This window comes from Nelusetta ayraudi, unplaced genomic scaffold (assembly GCF_046127955.1).
Source record: "Nelusetta ayraudi isolate G7.1 ecotype Tasmania unplaced genomic scaffold, CSIRO-AGI_Nayr_v1 ptg000095l, whole genome shotgun sequence".
NCBI classification, from domain to species: domain Eukaryota; kingdom Metazoa; phylum Chordata; class Actinopteri; order Tetraodontiformes; family Monacanthidae; genus Nelusetta; species Nelusetta ayraudi.
Window position 1 is genome coordinate 557501 of NW_027466145.1, and position 19841 is coordinate 577341.

The following is a 19841-nucleotide window of genomic DNA, read 5'->3' on the forward strand; positions in this document are numbered from 1 at the left end:
ACCAGGCTGTTGTGAAGGTCAGGGTCCACTGACTCCATGTCCTCCAGGGTGATGGACTTCCCCAGCAGCTGCTTGTAGAAGGGCAGCGTGAAGCCTCCGTCGATGTAGTGGCCGTGGAACACCGCCATGCCCATGATCCGGCCCACAAAGTGGAAGTAGGACAGGTGCTCCTGCAGTGGGGCAGAGGTCAAAGTGGTCAGCAGTCATGTGACCAAAGTTCTGGTCCCACCCAGATCTCACACCAGTTTAAACAGATTCTCATTGAAATTTTTTCAAATCATTTCAAAAAGGAAAGTAAAATCCCTCACAGTCCACCAGGGGGCCCCGGCTCGCAAGTGTGTGAGCTGAAGGAAATGCCCTACAGGCCACCTACCGGGTTGACAGCGCTGTCAGGGTTGATCTGCAGTGTGTAGATGTCGTCTCTGGAGTACTGGAAGAGGCCGTAGTAAGGGTTGAGCATCTCATGGGAGAGCAGGTACAGCCACTCTCTGGAGAGAGAGAAAAAGAAAGACACACACACCATCACTGGTCCGCTTCTAAGACACAACTTCCAGCCAAACCTTTTCAACCAATCAGAGGGCTGGGTTTCTCTGCTTACCTGGCCACTCCGCCGTAGTCCAGTCCCTCCTCTCCCCGGAACTTGATCATCAGTCTCTTCCACAGGTCCTTGGGCCGCATCTTCATCACCTGCCGGTACGACTCCTGTCGTTCCACACACACACACACACACACACACACTTTCTATTGTTGTTCAGCTTGATATTATCAAGATTTTGTCCATCTGGCTCCACAGCACATAAGTGTGAAGTATGTGTGTGTGTTTGTGTGGTTACCTCAAAGATCTCCTCCCGGCACACCTCGATGCGACAGTGTCCAGCCTGTGGCTGCTGCTGCGAGAGCTCCTGCCTCAGCACCTTCAGCTTCTGCACCAGGTCCCTCTTGTACTTGGGGACGGTCAGACACTCGGCCTCCTCGGGCAGCTGAGCCGGAGACAGGAGAGGAGGCTGCTGGGGAGGCGGCTGCTGCTGCTGCTGCTGCTGCTGCTGCTGGGGTTGGGGCGGTCCCCCGGGGCCACCCGGGCCCCCAGGGACCACAGGGACCCCTGGCTCCTTGGCCTGGGCCGAGTGGCTGCAGGGAGGAGAGGGAGTGGGGGGGCAAGGCGGTCAGTGAGGAGTGGCGCTGGGCAGGCAGGGCCACAGAGGGTGGGCGGAGCAACACTGGCTATCTAAGCCCTTTGTGACATCAACGAAGGCTGATTCCAGAATTCTGTACATGTTGCCTTCCTAAAAACTACCTAAAAAGTGAGGAAGCAAACAAGTGTGTGTGTGTTACCTGATGTTAGTGTTCTGGCAGTCTGGGGCCACACGACAACCGTTTGGACTCGGACTGGAGGAGGAAAAAAAAATCATCAGTGGAGGAAGAGATGATGGATTCAGGGGGGTTGGAGGGAAAAGAATGAACAAACTCTTAAAGCTTTTAAAAAAAATAAAAAAGACTGGAAATTAAAGTTCCGGCGAATAAAAAGGAGGAGGATAGAGAGCAGCAGGGGAGGAGGAAGTGGAAGAAGAGGAGGTGGTGGAGAGAAGGGAACGAGTGGCTCACTTGAGCACTAGGTGCAGGTTGGCGGAGAGTCGTGGGTCAGTGAACTGAGTGGTTCGGTTGTTGTGGTCCACAAAGTAGACCCGGCCGGTGGCAGTGTTCCTGATCTCCCAGCCCGGAGGCAGAGGACCCAGCTCCTCGCAGTTGACGTTGCTCAGGTCTCTGGAGAAACACACATACACACGCACACACTCTGAGTCAGGCACCTTATCACACACTCAACACCTCCACCTGCTCCAGCTCCGCCCCCAGGTTAGGGGCGGGGCCTCACCTGGGCACTCGGGGGTCGTGCCACGTGCTGACTCCGGTCTGTGTGTGCAGGAAGTAGATCTGACCCTGCTGGGTGGTCCGTTGCTCTGCAACAGGCGGGGAAAAAGAATAACAATGTCAACACAACAACAACAGCTGCAGCAGCGGAACTGTCCTGAAATCTCTCAGTGGGCGGAGCCAGACTCTGGACGCCTCCCACCACTCACCGTAGCCCTCCGGCAGGTCGGGCGGTGTGTGCAGGTGCGTGCGGCTCATGTAGTTGCGGTGGCGCTGCGAGCGGACCCGCCGCTCCTGGACACGCTGCTCGCCCCCTGGTGGCGGTGGCTGACCGCCAGCCTCGGCGCCGTTGACGGGCGTCATCACCGGCGTGTTCTCGTCCACCACGCAGCTGAGCGGGCGGCCCGACGGGCTGGAGAACTCCGAGGCCGGCCTGCAGGGAGAGGATTGATTCAGACAGGTCAGGGGTCACCAGGTCAGGGGTCACCAGGTACCACATGAGTCTCCCGCAGGCTTGTTCTAAAAACTTGTTGAGCTGCGTCTAAAATTACATTTTTATCCAACCTTGTTATGCCACTGTTGATAATTACTGAGAACTCATTAACGTGATCGTTGTCTTGACACAGATCAGTATCATTAACGATCATATTTCATTACTCAAGGCTGACTCAGAAAAGCTGTTATTTCAGGAGAGTGTAGCAAACTGGTTCCTCTTCATCTGACTCAGTACCCATGAAGTAGCTCTCAGGTTCAACAAGGTTGGGGACCCCTGAGCTAGATTATTTATTTAGCATTTATACATAATGTGCTCATTCACGCTACTACTGTATACATTTATTAGTTAAACATTTAACTATCTACGATTTATTAATCCTATTTATTTTTAGTGTATTTGTTTACATATAATCTATTTATCAAAGCACACAAAAACTTGCTGCTTTGATTTCTTTAAGTTCATCTGGACTTCCTCCAGACCTCCCGCCACTCCACCCCTCCTCTCAGCACTTCCTGTCTGTCCTCACTTGCACCGCCATGCATGGAGAGAGGGACGGGGATGTCCAATTGAGGGAGCGAGGAAGGGAAGAGGTGGGGCTTGGGGTCTGAGGAGGGGGGCGACTTCCCCCACAAGGCTCCTCTGATTGGCCGAGGAGGAGGAGGAGGAAGGAAGAGGAAGGAGACGGTGGCAGGAAACTGGGCCAAGCAAAGCCTGACTGCTGCCCGACTGGCTGGCTGGAGAGCGTGCGTATGTGCGTGCGTGTGCGTGCGTGTGTGTGTGTGTGTGTGTGTGTGAGAGAGAGGGAGGAGGAGGAAATTGACGGCTAATTGACTCGTTAGCACAGACCGTTATTTCTGCCACTGTGAGAGAGCCACCAACCCCCCACACCCCCCATTACCAAAGACATGTGAACCTATGTCTTTGGTAATAGGTAATAATAATAATAATAATAATAATAATAATAATAATAATGATAATAAATAAGTTATTTTAAATGATGAGGATGATAGAGGAGGAGGAAGAGGTGGAAGAGGAGGAGGAGGAGGAGGAAGAGGAGACACACCTTGTGGGTCGCTCCCACTGTGTCGTCCGCGTGATGTGGTTCAGGTACTGGATGCGTCCCGAGGCCGTCCTCCTCTCCTCCCACCTGCGCGCACACATACGCATAAAGAATTTGAAGCAAATAAAAAGAGCATAAAGAAATTCAGGTCTTCAGCTGATATGCAAACATTCTCTGTCTCTAAAAAAAAAACAAAAACAACAAGGAGAAGAAAATGCAAAACGCTCCACTAAAATGAGCGGACTGGACGTGGAGGCGGAGCTCCGGTTCTACTCGGGGCGACTGACCCGTCAGGGAGGTCGTTGTCGAAGAGGCGGCTGCAGTCGACCACCGGGCCTCCGGTCCCGATCCGATCCCTGGACTGGAGACTGACTGGAGGGTACAGCAGGGGGCGGCAAAGAACACAAGTCAGCAGAGGGGACGGTCGAAGAGCAGCGTTCCTATTGGCCAGTTGGGGTCAGTCAACCCCCCCGCTACTTCCTGGTAGCCACACAGCACACCTTCCTGTGACGCTCTAGTTTACTGGCACTAAAGCACTTCATGTATAAGTGTTTTATTTATTTCAATATTCTCTTCAAAATTTCCCTAATTTCAAAACGTAAAAACTTGCCGGATAAATTGGCTCGGAAATGCAACGGGTGAGTGCACTCTTCACTTTCCACTCTACTGACTCAATTGATGAAACAATCATACAAACTGATCATTTGGACTCGTTCTCGTTTCCTTGTGAAACCAAATGCAGCAGCGCGTGCGTCTCGTACCGACTATTTGTCCTCGCACCGTGTCGTTGTCGTTGGGGCCCAGTTTGTTCAGGTCCAGCCTCTGGTCTACAAGCGAGAAACGGAAGAAAAACACAGAGAACATTCAAGGGGTTGAAAGCTAAAAGTTAATTTCAGAATAATGATGTAACTCCACGTTTTGGAAAGTTGTCATTTAAAAGTGAAAGAAAACCAACGACAAGTTCAAGGAGATGAGAAGCGACGACATGAAGCCATCAAAAAATCCTCAGGGCGGCTTCACTCGTGGATGACGCGTCACAAATACAAGAAAAAAACAGAAAAATCTCAAGGTGTGACACAACGTTGAAGAGACCTTCTGCTTCCGCCCAGCAGGGGGCCCTCAGGTGCCAAACACCAGTACTCAGTAATTCATCTGCCGGAGAACCCCGCTTACTTTTTGGTACTTTTCGGTGACGCAGCGATCATCACATGAACCCTGTCTGTGATCTGTGTGTGTGTGTGTGTGTGTGTTCCGGATGTGTGTCTAGACTAAACAGCGTTGCTGCGAAACGTTGTGCGGCCGCTGCTGCAGCGCTCAGCAGACGAGGAGGAAACGCAGACGAGACGTTTATAGACCTCCAACCACAGGGAGAAAAAAAAACCTCCCACCTCCCCTGCAGCCAGACGCTTGGTCGCATGTTGCACTGAGGGGACGTAAAAGTAAACGCACACACACACACACACACACACACACACACACACACACACACACACACACACACACACACACACACACACACACACACACACACACACACACACACACACACAACTGCTGTGTTGCAGCAGTCGGCTAATTAGATTAGCCATTAGCAAGCTGGAGGGGAGCCGCACAAATAAATGACATCCATCCAGCGTCTCTTTAAAACTGTGTGTGTGTGTGTGTGTGTGTGTGTGTGTGTGTGTGTGTGTGTGTGTGTGTGTGTGTGTGTGTGTGTGTGAGTGTGTCCACGCAACTGTGCAGGATGTGAAGCTGAGAGCAGGGCCAGACAGACTTCTAGGAAACTACACAAACAAGTCCGTCCCACCACTTTGCTGAATGTGTGTGTGTGTGTGTGTGTGTGTGTGTGTGTGTGTGTGTGTGTGTGTGCCCGAGTGTCAGACAGGCTGTTCCAAGTATAAAAACATGACTTTTTGAAACCACAGCAGTTCCAGGAAAGTCTTCTTGTGTCTGTGTGTGCGTGTGTGTGTGTGTGTGTGTGTGTGTGTGTGTGTGTGTGTGTGTGTGTGTGTGTGTGTGTCTTTTTTAGTACATCACAGTCTTGGCCAGACCTGTGACATGAGGACCGATGTCTTCCGGTCCACTTCCTGCTGCGCTGTGTGCAGACTGCTGGGGAGTCTCGACAAATTGTGAGGGGAAAAAAAACGAAAAAATAAAACAAAACAGGCCGTCCTTCCACTGTGGCTGTTCTAAGGCGCTTTGATTTTTTTTTGGGGGGGGGGTCTGGCCAGTGGCTTCACACCGAGTGTAAGGCACAAAAAAAACATGCTTGCCAAATGGCAGGCTGCAGTGCACGCTGATGATGCAAACAATCTGTGCCACGAAAAAGAGAGAACTTGTTGTAGTTGCATTCATGTACGCAGAGAAAAGAAAATCTCAGAGAATTTGATCTCGGTTCTGGTTTTTGGTGAGAGAGACAAAACCTGGCACGGCTGTTCTTTGTGTATTTTATTCCACTTTCCTTAGCAGTTAGCATGTGTGCTACTAGCACTTCACCATAGCCTGACTGCTACAGATATTGTACGGACCAGCATGAACACGCGATCGTTGACGGGGGGGGGGGGGGGGGGGGGGGGTTGGAGATGGTGATCGACACAGTTAATCATTCTTTCTGTCCGGCCCGGTACCAAATGACCCACGGACCGGCACCGGTCCGCGACACGGTGGTTGGGTACCTCTGCTGTAGATGACTACCACGATATCCAGCTATCTATCGATCCGTGCTGTGACCATAGCCTCATTTCCCACTGCACTTCCATTGGTTGGTTGGTCAGAAAAATTCTTAATTTTTTTTGACCAACCTGCATCTTGTAAAAAATGATTAAAATAATTTCAAGCAAATGAAAAGAGCATAAAAAAATTCAGGTAATCAGACGACATTGGTTGGTCATCACCAACAGGTGTGATACGATGTGAACCTATGTCTTTGGTCCGGGGCGTGCAGACATGGTACAGTGTGTAAGGTGTGGAGGTTTCCTGGAGCTGCCGCTACTTACAGCCGGTGTCCTTGAGACGGCTGATGGCGTTGGACAGCAGCCGTACGCAGCCCAGGAATCCGGCGCCCTGCTTCTTGTGGATCTTCTTGTGGTTCCACACGCTGATGGTGATGGAGTCGGCCTTCCCGATGTACCTGTCGGGGCGGGGGGGAGACGGTTACACATCGTCAGGAGGAAGCCGACAACAGGAAGTGGTCCCAGGCGGAAACATTGAAACTCTTCAACTCGGCCTTGATGAGACTTGATGGGAAAAAAATGGGAAAAGCAATTAAAAAACGAGAAGTCTTGGAAGGGTTGTGTGGCAATGTGCATGCAAAAAAAAGGAAAAGTAGGGGGAGAGGGGGAATCATCCCGCTTTAGTTTGATGTTGGTCAGTCCAGCTGCAAAACTACACAAATTCCAACAAGTTGTGTGTTATTCTGGATGACGAGACGTGATTTGGAGGAAAATAGCGACGCCGCCCCGGTCACACAGCACAATTTATATCTGCTGCAGTCTGGCTGTAATTGTGTGTGTGTGTGTGTGTGTGTGTGTGTGTGTGTGTGTGTGTGTGTGTGCATACACGAGTTTGACTGCACAGCTGTTTACTGCGGGAGTGTGTTGCGGGCCTGCGGAGGAGCAGTCAGAGGTTTCCTCTGTACTCCAGCCACGACTAGACGAGACCGACCTCAGCAGGACACACACACACACACACACACACACACACACACACACACACACACACACACACACACACACACACACACACACACACACACACACACACCGACAGTTGGACTTTCTTTTGGCCCCTGTGTGCTGTTGTAATTTGTGTAGTTTTGCTGTTGGACTGTTGTCCTTGTCGCTCTTCTTCACACAGTTGCTCTTCTTGCAGTAAGAGCAGCAGGTTCAACAGGAGCAGTTCACACACCGCTCTTCATTTTTTACAGGTCACAAGTTCAAACTGCTTGCAGTACCAGGTCTAGACCCTAGGGGGGACCTTGGCAAAATCATCGTTGTTTTTCTTGCTCAGCGTCGCGGAGCTGATTGTGTTGACATTTCCAACTTGTTTTTAATGTTTGTTTGTTTTCTCTTTCTGGGTCAAAAAACAACTGTTCGAACGCACAGTGCAGCATGAAGACTGACGGCGTCACTTCCCTCTGAACTGACGACTGTGTTCATGCAGCATTACACAACTTACACTTGACTTTGTCATCATCATGGCATGCGAGTGGCATGTGAATCACTTCCGGAGGGCGGGGGGAAGGGGTGGGGGATTGTACTGCTACAAATATGATACAATAAAGTTCTCGTTGCTCATTTTTAACGTAACAGATTGACTGTTCTCGAACTGACGAGCTTAAAGTGTTTTTTAAAAAAAAAAGAAAATTAAGAAAAAATGAAGCGTTTCATAATCACCAGTGGGAAAATCAACTTTGACCTCGATTCTTTCCTTCAGTCCAGCTTGGTCTCCGAAAATCTTTTCCTTCTTCTTCATGTCACACGGCTGACTAGATCGAGGCTCCATCGCTGCCCCCCCGGTGGACCTCCTCAAAGATCAGAATTTGCACATAACTGATGTTTTGTCACATCGTTTGCTGCACAACTGGCCAGACCTTCGCCGCCAATCACGTGGTCGTCACGCCGTTAGCTTTAGCTTAGCAGAGCTAACTAGCCACCGCTGGTTCAAGTTCACAGCACTGCTAGGAAACCTTTGGTCCAACCTGTCGCACTGACGACTGCCGCTCACAAAAACACACTACCTTCGCTACAGTGCTAACAACTGTACACACACACACAGAGGTTGTGGTATGTGTAGTATGTCACCTGACCTGATCCACGTCCACGTGTGAAGGCGACTCAAACGATTCGCTGTCACAACTAAAGCCTCCTTGTTTCGCAATGCCGCTTCATCACATCCACACACACAAACAAACGCACAAACACAAATCCACGCAGGTGTTTTGTGTAGTTTTGTGTCTGATGGTGCTGGTTGTGTTTTTTTTGGGGGGGGTTGTTTTGTCCCTCCTGTTTGTGTGCACTCGCAGGTTGTGATGTTTTGTGTCTTTCTGTTGTGTGCACTCACAGGTCATAGTGCTGGTTCCACTTGGGGTCCAGTGTGTTCCTCACGGTGTCCGTGGAGTGACACTGTCCCGAACCATCCACCACCACTTTGGCAAAAGGGTCTGGCAGTCCTGGAAGCACAGCAACAGCAAGATTGTGTCAAGTAAACGCAACAAGCAAAAACATCGGAGCCGTTCGCAATTAGTTCAAACGGCGACTCACAAGTCATTCATGTTGTAACTCAACACCGACTTCATCAATAATTGATTTTTAATGTTGTGCTTTTTTTTTTTTTTTTTTTTAGTTGTCCTTTAATTTTAAAAACTTTTTTTGAAAATATATTTTAGAAGGATTTATTTAGAAAAATGTATCTAAAGTGAACCGAGCGTGGCAAGTTGGCATGTGACGGGTTGGGTTATCGATCGATCAATCAATCAATCAATCAATCAATCAATCCCTCAACTCAAACTCAGTCTGGAGAATCTCGTTTCATTTTTATTTATTTCACTCCTTTGGGAAAATGGCTCAGTTTCAACAACATGTAGCAGTTGTTCCCAATCAGTGGTGGTGGGAGCATCGATCCGATATCAATGTTTTAATAGGAGCCAAGCCACAGGGCTTCCCCCCGTGGTGCTAAACTCTACGGGTGCAGATACTTGGCACTGGTCCGACCTGTCTGGGTGCGTCGCCAGGCTCATCGTTTCCGGCCGCCCGCCACTTCTTACTCAACACACAGGTGCCGCTGTGGTCCGTGGGCAGGAAGGGGGCGTGTCCCAAGAGTCAATTAAAGGGAAACGGGGAACAGAACTGCTGTCCGAAGGGAGAAGAGCACCTTCATTTGGTCTTGTGTCTGAAGTCCAACTCATCTGTTCATAGATTCTTATTAACTATTAATTTGACTCTTTGATCTTCATTCAAACCTCAAACTGGCATTATTTGTCCTTTCTTTTCCAAAATTTGAAATAAACCTTTAATAAAACTATTCATGTTTTTCAGCTGAAAAACTACAACTATTTTTTTTTTTTAAAGGGAGGTTCTACTTACGAAAGAAGTCTTTCTTGGCCAGGTTCTTGGCACACAGGACTGAAAAAAAAGACACAGCAGGGGGTCAAAGGTGAACTAAGATCAGGTGACTTCACACAACATGATATCGTCTTCATCACACATGGCACCATGTGGACGCACGTCCTCGGCGCTGCTATTAGCATGAAAATCATCCCCAGGTCTGCACCACAACAGTGAGGCGGTGAAAGACACAAAGAAGGGGCGGGGCCGTCTGTCCTGGGGCAAAGGTCAGACTGAGAGTTGAGCATTTGTTCTGGTTGGAAAAGGTCAAAGGTCACCAACAGTCAGTGGTGAGGGTGTCACTCACAACCCTCACACAGGCAGTTTGCAGAACCGAGCGTGGATCTGCCCGACTCCAGGGGCAGAGCTGCGATTGGCTCCATGTGTTGTGATGTCACACACGACAAGCTGGTAAATGTTGTACATGACATCTGCACACAGACAGCGGTTTCCACAGGATGCCCAAACCAACGTTTCTGTGTTTGCTCTGAGGCGTTGAGCTGAAGTTGTGAAGTAGAGACTAAACAGGAAGTTGGGCGACACAGATTGACACTACACTGCAAAAACAAAACGTCACAAGTGACCCCGAAACACACACACACCCCTCCTGTCTCCAGGGTGCAGCAGCTGGAGCCCAGATGCTGCTGCACCTCCTACAGGCCGGACACCGAGCGTGATGGAGGAGGGGGCACGTGTGGGTCACACACACACACACACACACACACACACACACACACACACACACACACACACACACACACACACACACACACACACACACACACACACACACACACACCAGCTTCTTCTTCTTCTTGGACTGTCTGTCATTCACGTCCTGTTAAAATGTACAACAGTGTCGGCAGCTAAATGCAGCCAGTTCCAACTGGTTCCCACTCAGCGGGCCAGAGGAGTGGATCGGCCAGAAGAAGCTGGTAGGTGTGAAGGTTCAGAGGATCAGAGCAGGGAGGAAGCTGCAGTCTGGGCCCAGAGTGACTCCAGAGGTCCAGCCTGGAGTGATGAACCAGCAGCTGCTGCTGACGTGCAGCAGCTGCTGATGTTCCTGCTGATGCTCCACAATGGTGCACATTGTGGCTTCGAGCGGAAACAACGCCAACAAATAACTGACATTCTTCTGCAATTTCAATTGGTTTTGGTTTTTTTCCCATCCAACCAATCAGATTCTTCAAGTGCAAAGAGTCAGGGCTGTGCGAGAGGATGGAGCAACTATCCCGATCTTCTCTGCAACACCACAGAAGAAGAAGAAGCTTCTTTCCCATTCGTCTTAACTAACAGCTGTGAATGCCGCTTTAGATGAAAAGTTTAATTTGCTCATGTATGAAAAAATAGGATTTTGGTGCAAATTGTCGAGCCTTTGTGAAGTTGCGGTGGCAAAGGGCAAACAGCAGGTGGAGCTAGAGTTTTCCAATCAAATATCCGACAAGCAGTGTCGGCACTGTGGCTGGCGTTTCTTTGGGAAGGTCTGAAAAAGACGTTGCAGCAGAGTAAAAAAAAAAAAAAGTCTGTCGATATTGGCCAATACTCAAGTCTGCATTATCAGTATGGAATTAGAAGTGAAAGGGTTGTATCAGGACTCCCCGAGTCGGAGCAGCGGAGACGAAAAATGACAGCGATGCGGCAGATCAGATTTCCTACAAGTTGGAAGTCGGGGAATTCTATTAAAGGTGAAAGTGAGAACAGACCAAGTGGACTCAGATTGACTGATGACAAAGACCAGCAACTCCCAGTCAGAGCCAGAAAACAATAGAGGCAGAACACAAGGCTTCTGGTGGACGCCGAGGACTGGACCTGGCAACCCACAACAAGGTCATCAATGAGGTGATCTATCCCCCCTCCACCACCTAACGGTAGAGGAGGAGAAGGGTGGAGGAGCTCGACGAGGGGAAGGAGGAGAGGAGGAAGAGGAGGCGCAGGAAGACGAGAAGAAGCAGGAGGAAGGAGGAGCAGGAGAAAGAGAAGAAGAGGAGGGGAGGGGGAGGGAGGAGGAGCAGCAGCAGGAGTCTCTGACTGGGAGTCACATTTCCTCTCTGAGGTTTCACATTCCTGGGATTCCAGAGTCTGAAGACGCTGCAGGCCGTTTAAAACCAGAACCAGTATGGAGAAGGAGGGGGGTGGGACGGGGGAGGGGGAAGTTAGACGAGTCAGGGTGAGGGGAGGGAAGGAAGGAAGGAAGGATGAACTCGGCTGATTAAACCATGTTTGGGGAAAGTCGCATTTGAACAGAACAAAGTGACGTCAGGATTTTCATCACTATCATCTTAAAATTAAAATAAACAATGTGATGATTCTCAGCCGATACATCCAGGCTGATCCTACAGCAACAGACTGACGACACAACTATACACAAATGACCTGCAGGAAACTGCTGTGAACAACGGCACACAACACACTCTGTTCAGTATTTAGGACAATCAGCTACAATAAAAACTGAAAGACAACATGGTGGTGGTAGTAGTAGTAGTAGTAGTTGATATGATTGATGATCTACTTTGATGCTGTCATCAGAACACAAATCCATAAAAGCCAAATATTGGATGTTGATATATTTTGACTGCTGTACAAAACATATTTGGACATTATTGGTGACTGAATCTCAAACAGAAAAATAATAAACTATAATAAGCATGTTGTCGTTCAACAGCACACTCGACACGCGTGCCGATGTTTGTAAGAGACCATCAGTTGACGACGACGCCGTATCCATCGGCTTAACGTCACGTAAAACGAGCCAGAAACAGATGAGCAGAGAGTTGCTGAGGCTAATGTTTGCTAACCACCGCGGCTAACTAACTAACTGAGCCACCAGGGGCTGCCTGTCGGTCAAAGCTTGGAAACACTTTGCTTACTTTGAGACCAAGTTGAGACGAAGGCGTGGATAAATAAATCACACTAACTTAAAAACACCCGACATGGACGAATTCAGTGAAAATCGTGGGTTTTGTGCCGGCAATGTGCCGATATTACAAGGCTGTTAGTGGCTAGCCGGGCGTGCTAACCTGCTAGTTAGCCAAAGGGACGAGGGGGGTTTAAATTCTCTCACCTGTCAGCCGCAGCTTCACCGGGCCGTTCCTCCGAACTCCTTGACTAGACATCCCACCTCTTAGTATTCTGACTTAGTGGAAAGTCACCCTTTAAAAAGGCCTCTTAGTTCATGTGTCCGCCCGCGTCTTGGGTAGCTGGAGACGGGATGAGTCCAGGACGGCGTCTCCGTTAGCTCGGTGTTAGCCTGGAGTCACCATAGCAAAACATGACGCCGAGAGTGCAGACGAACCAGTGGAATTAGCCCAGCAGCACCCCGACCTCGACTCCTCCTGGTAAAAAGAAAAGTAAATATCATTCCCAAAGGTTCCTCCCACCGACCGACAGCAGGCACTGCACCTACAACTCGGTGCTCGGTTGCTACGGTGTCCCAGATGGACGGACGTCCGTCTCGTTTCGCCTGTCTGCGGCGCTGACAACTGAAGTTCACCCGCTGCCCGCGGAGTCCTGCGGAAGGAGCTGCACAGACAAGAACTTCCGGTAATGGCCCTTCAAAATAAAATAAAAAAAGATAGGGCGATCAGTTGCTACGTATCAACATGTCAACTAATCGCATGTATTCCCCCACTGCAATAATCCTTGATGCAATGTATGCGACAACCACAGAGGTTTCAAATACTTTTAATATTAAACTATGATTTCCCGCTTGTCCGCATCCGCCTTTAACCTGCACGACTTCACTCTAAAGTGACGATAAACGTGAACCAGCCGAGTGTTGATGATACACGAGATATTTTTCATTTTAACTTGTAACGACGGACATTATCATCAAAGACGCTCATACATTATTATGATATGGGACAGTTTCTTGAACATCCGGCCCAGAAAATGCTGAATTATGTCATTGGAGTTAAAATGAGACCAACAAGAAAAGAAACACCAATACTGTAGTAGAGTGCACACATTCAGTATAGTTTCGTCTTAGTACTACTTCCGTAATAAATACGGGCCCTCAACACTGTGCTCATTCATTATAACAACAGCGACACCTAGTGGTGATATAGCCACAGTTGATATAAAACTCCTTCAAAGTAAAACGAAGCGGGTTCAGAGCTGAGAACTATTTAAGAAACACACAAGATAACATTTGCACAAATGATTTGTATTTACAATATTGTTTCAAAACATTTTATATATTGTACTGTAAATGTACAAGGTTGTGAAACATCTAAAAAAGAAATACAAAAATATGAACAGGGTTGCAGCTTCCTTGGCTTTTCTCTGTTCTCTAAACTATTAAGACAAAGTGGACGGTGTTTAAAACTGAAAAGAATTTTGGTCTTTTTCTTGGGGGACCTGGAAGGTGAAGCAGTCTGTGGTGGAGTCTGGAGCCACCGAGCCGTCTTCCTTCTGGAAAAAGAGACAAGAGACAGGAGTTAGCTCAGGGCAGGACTCAGGAGGGGGTTCAGAGACCTGGTGGGGCGTTGACAGGAGGACCGACCACCCACGAACGGAAACAGGGATGTGTTGTTGACGCTGCTGACCTCCTCTGAGAAGAACCTGTCAATGATGTTGAGCGAGGACTTGTAGATGGCCTCGTTGTCATGGGACTGCAGGGCCTCGATCTTGTCCAGGCCGCCCAGCTCCTCGATCCGGAGGCACAGCTCCTCGCTCTGACCCGCCTTGTCTGCAATCTGAGGAGAAAACAAAAGAAAAGGTTTTGCGGAAATTCCTTTCCGTCGGGTCTTTAAAGGTCAACACCTCTCAGTCTGACCTCAATGCCTCTGTTAATCACTTTTCATCCCATCGATCATTGTCATCAATAAAATCTTCAATCTCTGCTTCCCCCTGCCTTCTCCCTCAGTGCTGCTGACACTTCTTACATTAGAGAAATCCAGGAATTTTGTTTAAAAAATTTCTATGTTGCAGCAACTATAGAGTTAGTCCATGACCAACTAACCAACCAACCTGTAAGATGTTGTAAAGAGCATCCAGGATGACCCGGATGATCTTGGAGTCCTTGACAGTCAGCAGTTCCAGCAGCGGCTCCAGCACGTTGCAGTGTACCAAGTACGCCACCTGCTGGACGTTGCCCCCGCTGGTATAGTTGGTGACGGCCCACACGGCCTCCTTCTGGGTCTTAAAGTCTCCCTGGACACCAGAGACACCATGGTTCAGAGCAGTCAGTGTGTGTGTGTGTGTGTGTGTGTGTGTGTGTGTGTGTGTGTGTTTGTAACAATAACACACATTTAATCTTTGTGGTGGTGACAATTGGATGGACGGTGGTTCACCTTCTGCAGGACCTCCACCAGGACAGGCACCAGGCCGGACTCGATCACCTCCTGGATCTGGGTGTCTTTGCCCGCCGTGATGTTGGACAGTGTCCAGGCCGCCTCCTTCTGGATGTTGGCCTTTTCGTGGCACAGCAGGCCATGGAACATTTGCAGAGCGCCGGCATTGAGCACGCACTGGGTCTGCTCGTCCGTTCCCGTCACGATGTTCCCCACGGAACGTAACGCAGGAGTCTGGTGGAGAACAGAGGAGGACACGTCCTGTCACCTGCGTATTTATGTGCAACACCGGCTTCATTTTTGGTTCCTATCCCAGAAAACACTTGGAAAAGGGGGAATGTGATGTGATGTTTGTTGCGACGGTGATCGCTGCGATGTCACTAACGCACATGCCAAATTATGATGGTAATGCTAGGCTAAGCTAATGTTGCCGGCATAAATCTTGTTATAGGTTAAGTGTGTAATATTTGGAAAGGAAACAGCTCCGTCATGAGGTTACATTTTAGAATGCAGCGCTCTTTCGCTCACCCTCCCTCTCCCGAACCTGCCAGTGAGCTACGGTGACCTGCGCCCACAAACCTCGATACCTCCTCTACCTCCTTCGTTGGTTCATTTGAGATAGCGAGCATTCACCCAAAATACAAACCGTGCTGTCAGGCGAGCCATGTCCCCCCCCCACCCATGTTTCAAACTGCTGGTACACTTCACAAACCAATATGGTGTCAGTATTCCCCTATGACCTTCATAAAGGTCACCTGGGTGACCTTCTCTCATGTAGATCATCTATTTGGCTTTCAACAGGCTGAATTTGGCTGACAGGTGAAAGGTCAAAGGTGACGTTCATGCTGATCAGTTCTCACCACGATGGGTAGCTCGCCGGAGGCCAGCAGCTGGACCAGCCTGGGAACCAGGCCGGCCTGCACCACCACCTCGATCCGCTCGTTGGAGCCGTCGGTCAAGTAGGACACGGCCCAGCAGGTGTCCACTAGCACCTCCCGGTCGTCGTGGTGCAGCAGGCGCACCAGCGCCGGCAGCAGCTGCTGCACCGCTGCCAGAGGAGGCGCCGGGTTCTTGTTGCGGCACAGGTTGGACAGCGTCCAGGTGACGTTGCGCAGGTAGCCGGACTGGTGCGGGGAGACACAGAGGATTGTTGGTTACACACTTATTACAGCAGAGGCAGTTGGTAAAAATGCAACACACACCACGGAATCATCCCGCAAAAATAAATGACCAGTTAAAGCATCAGCAGTGAAAACATCCACTGAAGAGACTCACAGAAAACACAGACAGATCAGGAGCAGCCAGCAGGGCCAGCAGAGGCTGCAGGCCGCCATGCTTGATCACCATGTCTCTGTAGTTCGATCCATCACCTGGTGTGACAAGAAGAAAAAAACAGCAAAATCATTTTCCTGCCAGCAAGACAACAATGAAAAAAGCTGTAGTTGATCCACCGTCGTTCAGGTACTGTTCTGCTTCCACCAGAGGGAGCTATCTATCTTTACTTGAACTAATTATTCAGTTAACTCGGTCTGTTTCAGGTAAACCAGGATCTTGTCTAAAAGCGGTGTCAGCGTGTCCCTATTGTTGTACCATTGAAAAGTTTTAATTGAAAAAATAAAAAGGCTAGCTGCTTGATTTTGATTGATTGAGTCCCTGTCAGATTAGAATTGTGTTGATGTTGTGTTATGCTCCATCAGAAACACAACACAACATGCACCTGGTGTGACTTCCAAGGTGGTTTCTGGGTGATTTTGTGGCTCCGCCCACCACCACACAGTACCTGCGATGTTGCCCAGCGCCCAGATGGCCTGTTCGCTGATGTGCGGATGCGGTGACGACACCAGGTTGATGAAAGCGGGGATGGCCCCGCCCTCCACCACGGCCGTGGTCTGGTCCGTGGTGCCCGAGGCGATGTTGGTCAGCGCCCAGGCCGCCTCGAACTGGATGGGCGGGCACTGGGGCAGGGCCAGGAAGCCCACGAACCTCTGGATGAGGCCGGCGTTGATGATGCTGTCGATGGGCGGGTGCTTCTCCCGGGAAAGCAGCTTCCTGTGAGGTGCAGGAGAGAGCTCGGAAGTCAGCTTGAGCCTTACCTGGAGGACTGAACCTGCCAGGTGTTCACCTACCTGGCAGCCTGCGTGGCCTGCAGCTGGAGCTCCACATTCTGGCTGTTGACTCCGGCTACGATCTCCTCCAGGGACCAGTGCTGCAAACACACCACAGAAAGAGGATCACACACACTGAAGTAAAGCAGCGTTTATAAATCATTCTCGCTGAGGCACTGGGGTTGGAGGAACAGAAACTTTGTATCTTAATGTTTTAAACACGTTGATCAGCTGTTCAAGTCTCATGCAGCCTTCTGAAAATGGTGAAAAGGTTACCTGATACCATAAATATTATATGTAAACTATATGTAGCATATACACTACAAGTAAGATATTGTATGTAAACATAGGGCTACAGACTTTTTACTAGGAGCACAGTGGCGCCCCTAACTTAAAATTAAAGGAGAGCAAACCGCAAATCTAGGACTAAACACTATAGATGGACTTGGGGAACTGGTGAAGAACCAGAGAAGAAGCAGACCCTGGTCAGCCAGGTGGGCTCTACCTGGGCGTTAGAGTCCTGCTCCTGGAGAGGAGAAGAAGGCTCCTCCACGAGGGTCTGGACGTTCCTCCTCTTCAGGATCTGGTCATCCTTCTTGGCTTTCCGCAGCTCCACGTTCACTTCTGCCCTCCTCCGCCGTAACTCCTGGAAGAGAGGAGGACGTCAGAGGACGGATGTCCACGACACGTGTCCGACGACGGGCGGCGGTCAGCGGAACTCACGTTGACGTCCTTGCCCTTGTTCTTGAACTGGTTGAACCGATCTCCGCTGTCGCCGGCGGATGACATCGCTGAACGTAGAAGAAGAACAACAACAACTCACGGCTTCTTCAAGTCCCTGCGAGAAGGGGAGAAAACCGTGTGACCACGTGACAAAACACGACGAGGCTAACTTCACCTGCTGACTTCCTCCGGGGTTAAGTTAGTTAGCCGGTTGACTCGCAGTTAAGCTAGCTAGCAAGCTAGCTGGCTGGCTAACGTCTGTTTGTCGCCAAGCCAAGCCGGTTATCTAACACCATGTGGCGCCTCTCGCGTGGAGCGTATCTCTGGAAAGTCGCTTTTAAAACGACCTGTCGAAAACTTGCGATAATCGTACACTAGTGTCGCTCGAGTCAAACTACGTTCATCAAAAGCACCTTAAAACACAATAAAAGCGTTAACAAAGCACGCGTACCACGACGATCTTCTTTAATCGCCCCTCTGCCAGCGTGTGTGACGTCATCGACGTTTCGCCCCTGGTTTTTCTTTGGTGAGATTTGATTGGTCGATCAAAGCGAAAGCGCCGCCCCGTCTTTCCGGGAAAGCCGGGAAAACAAAGCGAGCTGTTGTTGTCAACGGCAACCGCGGTCGTATCGCGAGATTTAAAATAATAAAATAAATAAATCAAAGAACTGCTTCCGGATTTGTCTGTACTAATCTTGCTAGTGTTGTTATTATCATATCGGCGATATGATCAGAAGTTAATTCTACGTCACGTATTCACCGTTTTTCAAAATAAGTACTAGCCAATGTCATGCTGTTCATCTTTGTGTAAACATTAAGTGTCAACGTCATCCCCAGACTACGTAATGACCCAGTGGCCTAATGGATAAGGCATCAGCCTCCGGAGCTGGGGATTGTGGGTTCGAGTCCCATCTGGGTCGCATTTTTAAACCCACTCACTGCCAAAAGGAACATGTGACCGGACGAGATTTTGCATGAGTATTTTATTTCTTGTCGTTCACAGAGCCGGACTCAAGCGTGGAGTAACTACGCGCGTTTTTCTTCTTCGTCGCTTTTCAAATCAATAGTTTGTTTTTCTCAGTGAAACATTCACATAGCAAGTAAATACTTTGAAGGATAACGTGAAATAAGTAATTAGGATTAAAAGGAGAATAATTAAAAGAAAAAAAATAAATAAAAATAGAACTGCCACCATGTTCTGTAGTTCTATGTAACGACACACTTTTTGCAGTTTAATACCATGTTATTAATCGGAGCATTGAGCTGACACAAAATTAAATTCAACGTTTCAACATTTCTGTTAGAATTGAATCTCTACACAAACACTTTGGAACTAATATACCACAATGAAAGTGACAATGCGCTACTTGCTGACTTTGACTTTGAATTTCTCTGAATTTACCTAAGACTTGAAATATTGTGATGTCATATCGATGTTTGTGTGTTCTGATATATGCTGATTGTCTGCACTTTATACTTCTATGATGGAATTTCAAACAAAGATTTTTGAGGGGGAAAAAAAAACATGTATAGCCGATTAGATTAGATTACATATTTATTGCCATTTGTACAAGTTAACGGGTTAAAACAGGTACATTGGAATTCATTGTGCGTTTTTCTGAGTCAGTGTAAGAATACAGTTAGTTTAATACAAACACATAGCATAAATGCCTGTAAGGCAAAGGTGCAGACGGAGCATAATGCTACACTCCTAACTACATTATGCTTCTTTTCATTACATAAATTATTAAAATAATAAGTAAAAAGACAAACAAATCATTAGTAAAAAGACAGTAGTTAATTAAGAGTTATAAAAAGGTTTGATTTTGTTTGCACACGAGGTAGTGATAGTAAAAGGGGGGAGAATTGTTTGAATAATCAGAGTTTGTAATGTACATCTTGTCATGTCCCAAGCCACGAGCCTGACAGAGTCTTCTGGGAAGAAACTGTTGTTGAAGTGGCCTCTGTGGGTGCTGATGCTCACAGGCCTGCAGTGTCTCAAGTTGTGGCCAGTGTCCACCCACTGGAACAGAGCAAGGCCTGGACGGTGTTTGCCCCTAAGAATGCTCTGGGCTTTTTTCCTGCTGTGCTGAGTGAAGATGGTGTCCATGGAAGGGAGGTCAGAGTTAATTAATGACCCTCTCTGGAGTTTTGATGACTCTCTGCAGCCTCTCAGCCACAGTGGTGTTCCTATAC

General features: G+C 48.7%; 2 protein-coding genes and 1 non-coding gene across 3 annotated transcripts in view; 1 reads left to right on the forward strand and 2 right to left on the reverse strand.

Annotated features, from left to right (window-relative positions):
• Positions 1–13033, reverse strand: part of LOC142902611 (E3 ubiquitin-protein ligase SMURF2-like) — a 15155-nt gene extending 2122 nt beyond the window's left edge. The window contains exons 1-15 of the mRNA XM_076047834.1: positions 12588–13033; positions 9506–9544; positions 8484–8592; positions 6419–6552; positions 4184–4249; positions 3710–3794; positions 3426–3509; positions 2076–2299; positions 1871–1955; positions 1603–1761; positions 1333–1386; positions 834–1128; positions 599–702; positions 374–488; positions 1–170 (exon numbers count right to left, since the gene is read on the reverse strand). The exon at positions 1–170 is cut by the window's left edge and continues 9 nt beyond it. Of these exons, the coding sequence (XP_075903949.1) occupies positions 1–170; positions 374–488; positions 599–702; positions 834–1128; positions 1333–1386; positions 1603–1761; positions 1871–1955; positions 2076–2299; positions 3426–3509; positions 3710–3794; positions 4184–4249; positions 6419–6552; positions 8484–8592; positions 9506–9544; positions 12588–12639 (1775 nt within the window). The 5' untranslated portion in view covers positions 12640–13033. The remainder of the gene's footprint in view (positions 171–373; positions 489–598; positions 703–833; positions 1129–1332; positions 1387–1602; positions 1762–1870; positions 1956–2075; positions 2300–3425; positions 3510–3709; positions 3795–4183; positions 4250–6418; positions 6553–8483; positions 8593–9505; positions 9545–12587) is intronic.
• A 634-nt stretch (positions 13034–13667) lies between these two features.
• Positions 13668–18247, reverse strand: LOC142902612 (importin subunit alpha-1-like). The gene is made up of 11 exons (XM_076047835.1): positions 18097–18247; positions 17646–17760; positions 17428–17568; positions 16944–17023; positions 16598–16866; positions 16093–16187; positions 15678–15941; positions 14818–15051; positions 14495–14677; positions 14071–14220; positions 13668–13936 (listed from the first exon to the last, which is right to left on the reverse strand). The coding sequence occupies exons 2-11, from the start codon at positions 17709–17711 to the stop codon at positions 13844–13846; spliced, it is 1575 nt and encodes a 524-aa protein (XP_075903950.1). The 5' UTR covers positions 17712–17760; positions 18097–18247; the 3' UTR covers positions 13668–13843.
• A 245-nt stretch (positions 18248–18492) lies between these two features.
• Positions 18493–18565, forward strand: trnar-ccg (transfer RNA arginine (anticodon CCG)). Its single transcript has one exon. It is a non-coding gene; the product is annotated as a tRNA-Arg (tRNA).
• The last annotated feature ends 1276 nt before the right edge of the window (positions 18566–19841 follow it).

What these genes read in the sequence shown, in the direction of transcription:
- LOC142902612 (XM_076047835.1), bottom strand. Translation starts at nt 17,711, where the DNA reads ATGTCATCCGCCGGCGACAGCGGAGATCGGTTCAACCAGTTCAAGAAC. An exon ending in ACAAGGGCAAGGACGTCAAC is followed by an intron (nt 17,569 to 17,645) that starts GTGAGTTCCGCT and finishes CCTCTCTTCCAG; the next exon opens with GAGTTACGGCGGAGGAGGGC. An exon ending in CAGGCCACGCAGGCTGCCAG is followed by an intron (nt 16,867 to 16,943) that starts GTAGGTGAACAC and finishes TGCACCTCACAG; the next exon opens with GAAGCTGCTTTCCCGGGAGA.